The sequence below is a fragment of the Sinocyclocheilus anshuiensis genome, unplaced genomic scaffold (genome assembly GCF_001515605.1).
Source record: "Sinocyclocheilus anshuiensis isolate Anshui unplaced genomic scaffold, SAMN03320099.WGS_v1.1 scaffold265, whole genome shotgun sequence".
NCBI classification, from domain to species: domain Eukaryota; kingdom Metazoa; phylum Chordata; class Actinopteri; order Cypriniformes; family Cyprinidae; genus Sinocyclocheilus; species Sinocyclocheilus anshuiensis.
In genome coordinates this window covers 407,711-413,061 of record NW_015536465.1, presented here as the reverse complement: position 1 = coordinate 413,061, position 5,351 = coordinate 407,711, and the positions used below count along the sequence as shown (strand labels likewise).

Below are 5,351 nucleotides of genomic sequence, written 5' to 3'. Positions count from 1 at the left end.
ATATACATTATATATATATATATATATCTTTCTTTCTTCTAATCGTCATGTCTTTGGCTCTGCAGGTTTTTCTGTGACTGCGGCGCAGGGACTTTGTCAAACCCTTGCACACTAGCCGGAGAGCCGACGCACGACACAGACACGCTGTACGATTCAGCGCCTCCTATAGAGTCCAACACACTGCAGCACAACTGAAGCGTAGCCGCTCCGAACCGAACCGACAGACTCCATGTGCTCAGATGAGATTACACGCTAGAAATAATTCAATTTTATTCAAACAAACTCTTTGAGAAAGAAAGCATTGCGTAAACGCAGAGGGGAAACATTTCTATTTAAGAAACGTTCTGCTGTGGATCCCGTTTCTCCCTGCCGCTCTCGGACGGCGGCGGCGACTCAGGATTTGTGGGATGGGAAATGAGGACATCTGAGCCACACGAGAGAAACGTACCCAGAGCGAATAGACTCGATGCTTCCCATGCAGCCATCACCGCGCTCTTGTATATGTATGGAAAAAAATGACCCAGCACTTCAGTTTTGCTTTTCATTGTTTTTTTTAAAGACGTTGAGTTCTTGAGGTTTGATTTTAATGCTTTCTCATGTAGTTTTGTATTTTCAAGCAAAAATCTTAAATGTACTTGAATGTCTTTTTATTTTATTATAAGTATATTAATTTTCAGGGTTGTTTATACCTTAGATTGCTGTATTTGTTCTCATGTCGCAGGATGTATGTTCTTTCTGTGAAAGAGATTTGAGGAAAAAAAAGAGAAAAGAGAGAGAAACACTAAGTATTCTCCAGCAATGTTTTGAGTGTGAAAGTGATATGAAGTGTTTTCACGAGCCTGGTCATAACGATTTGGCCCATATGCATATGTTCAGAAGTGATTTAAATAATTAGCCCCGCCCCCTCATCCTGATTGGACGACGACAGGATTTTAAACCATAACCCACTCCGTAAGACACCAGACTTGTGAAAGCATCGTGTTCTCACGCCGCTTCGCTCTGAATGCCACGAGTGAGGCGATGTGAGCCGAAGAGACATTGCTGGAGATTTTTAAGAGGCTTCGTGCTGATTTGAAGCTCTGATGAATATCTGTACAGTTTTTTTGTGTTTTTTCCCCCTCCATCCAACTGTATTTGGTGACTGTGGGTTCTCATACAGCCTGAATTGTATGCATGTTCCATGACATCTAGACTTAATATATTGTGAAGTACTCAATAACCATTATGTAGCTGTTAGTAATTAATCAAAAGTTTAATTTCCTAGTCAGAGGAACGTGTTACATTTTTAAAAATAAACTTTATTAGATCATTTCAGTAGTGAGTGCTTGCTTTCTATGTGCCAACAAAATAATAATGGACTTGTGAACAGAAGTACTTAAAACAAAGAAAAAACGCTCTCCATCACAGGTTGCCAATCATCCGAACCAATGTTGTGACCCGTTCGTGATCAGCGGTGGGCTTTTCAGCAAATGAGCACAACTTCCTGTTAAAACAAATGAGATTATGGTCAATAAATGAGTACAGGATCTGAACTTACATTATAAACAAACATGATAACTTTTAAAAACCGTTACACCCCTAATATATATATATATATATATATGATTAGCAGAAAATTAAAACATAAAAATACAAAACACACATTTTCTGTCTATATATAATTAGGATTTCAAAAAATGTGGGACATTTTCCGAAAATTTCCCCTAAAATTTTTTTGGGAAAGTTTCTGAAACATTTTCCACCCCTTTATACACCAACTCTATATATACTTTTTTATTGTTTTGTGTGTGTATATATATTAGTTTCTTTTAATCCTCATGTCTGCATCTTCAATGTGTGACTGATTGTGTTTCTGTCTGCAGGTTTTTCTGTGACTGCGGCGCAGGGACTCTGTCGAACCCTTGCACACTAGCCGGAGAGCCGACGCACGACACAGACACGCTGTACGATTCAGCGCCTCCTATAGAGTCCAACACACTGCAGCACAACTGAAGCGTAGCCGCTCCGAACCGAACCGACAGACTCCATGTGCTCAGATGAGATTACACGCTAGAAATAATTCAATTTTATTCAAACAAACTCTTTGAGAAAGAAAGCATTGCGTAAACGCAGAGGGGAAACATTTCTATTTAAGAAACGTTCTGCTGTGGATCCCGTTTCTCCCTGCCGCTCTCGGACGGCGGCGGCGACTCAGGATTTGTGGGATGGGAAATGAGGACATCTGAGCCACACGAGAGAAACGTACCCAGAGCGAATAGACTCGATGCTTCCCATGCAGCCATCACCGCGCTCTTGTATATGTATGGAAAAAAATGACCCAGCACTTCAGTTTTGCTTTTCATTGTTTTTTTTAAAGACGTTGAGTTCTTGAGGTTTGATTTTAGTGCTTTCTCATGTAGTTTTGTATTTTCAAGCAAAAATCTTAAATGTACTTGAATGTCTTTTTATTTTATTATAAGTATATTAATTTTCAGGGTTGTTTATACCTTAGATTGCTGTATTTGTTCTCATGTCGCAGGATGTATGTTCTTTCTGTGAAAGAGATTTGAGGAAAAAAAAGAGAAAAGAGAGAGAAACACTAAGTATTCTCCAGCAATGTTTTGAGTGTGAAAGTGATATGAAGTGTTTTCACGAGCCTGGTCATAACGATTTGGCCCATATGCATATGTTCAGAAGTGATTTAAATAATTAGCCCCGCCCCCTCATCCTGATTGGACGACGACAGGATTTTAAACCATAACCCACTCCGTAAGACACCAGACTTGTGAAAGCATCGTGTTCTCACGCCGCTTCGCTCTGAATGCCACGAGTGAGGCGATGTGAGCCGAAGAGACATTGCTGGAGATTTTTAAGAGGCTTCGTGCTGATTTGAAGCTCTGATGAATATCTGTACAGTTTTTTTGTGTTTTTTCCCCCTCCATCCAACTGTATTTGGTGACTGTGGGTTCTCATACAGCCTGAATTGTATGCATGTTCCATGACATCTAGACTTAATATATTGTGAAGTACTCAATAACCATTATGTAGCTGTTAGTAATTAATCAAAAGTTTAATTTCCTAGTCAGAGGAACGTGTTACATTTTTAAAAATAAACTTTATTAGATCATTTCAGTAGTGAGTGCTTGCTTTCTATGTGCCAACAAAATAATAATGGACTTGTGAACAGAAGTACTTAAAACAAAGAAAAAACGCTCTCCATCACAGGTTGCCAATCATCCGAACCAATGTTGTGACCCGTTCGTGATCAGCGGTGGGCTTTTCAGCAAATGAGCACAACTTCCTGTTAAAACAAATGAGATTATGGTCAATAAATGAGTACAGGATCTGAACTTACATTATAAACAAACATGATCACTTTTAAAAGGTTTGGGAGTGCATTTCTGTTTAAATAGAACGGGAATGCAAAAATATTTTTTCTATATTTGTGGTAGAATCCCATTGACTCCTATAGAGGTTTACCCAACCATGACGACTTCTGCTGCTGAGAAACCCGGAAATATGAAAAAGGTCCATTAAAGGGTTAGTTCACCGAAAAATGAAAATTAGCCCACAAATTACTCACCCTCAAGTCATCCTAGGTGTATATGACTTTCTTCTTTCAGACGAATCCAGTCGGAGTTATATTAAAAATGGTCTTTGATCTTTCAAGCTGTTTCATGGCACTCAGCAGGTGTTGCATGCATCAGTCCAAAACAAGTTAAATAAAAAGTGCCCATCCATAAAAAAAAAGTGTCTCACACGGCTCCGGGGGGTGAACAAAGGCCTCCTGTAGCGAATCAATGCGTTTTTGTAAGAAAAATATCCATATTCAAAAGGTAATCAAAGCTAATTTTTAATATAACTCCGACTGGATTCGTCTGAAAGAAGAAAGTCATATACACCTAGGATGACTTGAGGGTGAGTAATTTATGGGCTAATTTTCATTTTTGGGTGAACTAACCCTTTAAAGAAGCCCGAAATACACTGGAACTCTTATTTTGAGCTGCTCATTCAGACGAGCATTTGTGGTTAAAAAGTATATACATTTTATTTATTTCTTTTTTTTAGAAAATGACCAATGGTTTGGCTAGATAAGACTCTTATTCCTCGGCTGGGATCGTGTAGAGCCCTTTGAAGCTGCACTTTGCACCTTCAGCCCGTTGATCCCCATTGAAGTCCACTATATGGAGAAAAGTCCTAGAATGTTTTCCTCAAAAACCTTAATTTCTTTTTTATTATAAAATTTATAATAAAATAAAAAATGTAATAAAATCTTTAAAAAAATAATAATAATAATAAATACTCAACACTAAAATGCCCAGATTCGTCACAATTACGAGAATTTTGGTGTGAAATGTACTTAATGAAAACATCACAATGCAAAAAATCTGAACGGTCCAATCAGATCACAGTTCGTAAAGTCACTCACTTGAATATCCTGAGAGACATGGTGCTCCTCTCAAACTCGCGGGCCTTCTTATGGCCGGACTGGATGACTTCCTCCGGGATGTTTGCCAGGCGAGCCGCGTTGAAGCCATAACTTTTGGGACATGCGCCTCTGATGAACTTGTACAGGAAGGTGATGGTCTCCTGACTGGGGTCCTCGCACTCGTTCTCCACCATACAGGCCTGACAGGAAACTCAGAGAGATCAGTACACTCCAAATATAGCTCAATGTACAGTAAGAAATGAGCAGGGTCCATTTCTGATTTAATGCTGACTTCATTACGTTCACACTAATAGGTGTCAAAATAAAGCATCACACCTTGTGAAGAGTAAGTGAAACAAACATGAAATGACACCCTTATCTAGACGCTGGCGTGAATCTCCTTAATTAATCCATTTACTGTTCTGTTGATTACCACATTCATCATCCCTAAAACCATGGTAATGCACTTGCAGTGGAAGTCTATTTGGGAAAGTGTTTGGGAGGATTTAACAGGAGAAACATGCAAAAACATGTTATTTAAACTGTAAAAGTACCTCAGTCATTCTTTTATTGATGTGACTAATGCTTTAGATGGACAAACTTGGTTAAACATGAAAAAAGTCTGAAAGTTACCAAGTTTAAATGGTCATGGCAGAAGCTAAAACCCTGGATATAAAGACAAGGTTAGTAAATTATTTGTAAATTAATTTTTATTTTTATATTTTCGTTTTAATTCTAGTTAACATTTTACGGATTTTTTTTTTTTTTTTTTTTTTTTAAAAAAAAAAAAAAAAAAAAAACTCTAGCTTTCTATTCTACTTGTTTTTCTTTGTTTGTGTATATATATATATATATATATATATATACACACACACACCTTGCTACGTGTACTGCGTTAGGCTAACCGAGACTTGTCATTTGCACTTATATATTGTTGCTCATT

At 38.0% G+C, this 5,351-nt stretch overlaps 1 protein-coding gene across 1 annotated transcript in view; it reads right to left on the bottom strand.

The window, feature by feature from the left end:
• Nucleotides 1–3,198: 3,198 nt before the first annotated feature.
• LOC107688801 (DNA mismatch repair protein Msh6-like) overlaps nucleotides 3,199–5,351 on the bottom strand; it is a 10,300-nt gene continuing 8,147 nt past the window's right edge. Inside the window, exons 6-7 of the mRNA XM_016486611.1 lie at nucleotides 4,409–4,608; nucleotides 3,199–3,280 (exon numbers count right to left, since the gene is read on the bottom strand). Coding sequence (XP_016342097.1) covers nucleotides 3,199–3,280; nucleotides 4,409–4,608 — 282 coding nt within the window. The remainder of the gene's footprint in view (nucleotides 3,281–4,408; nucleotides 4,609–5,351) is intronic.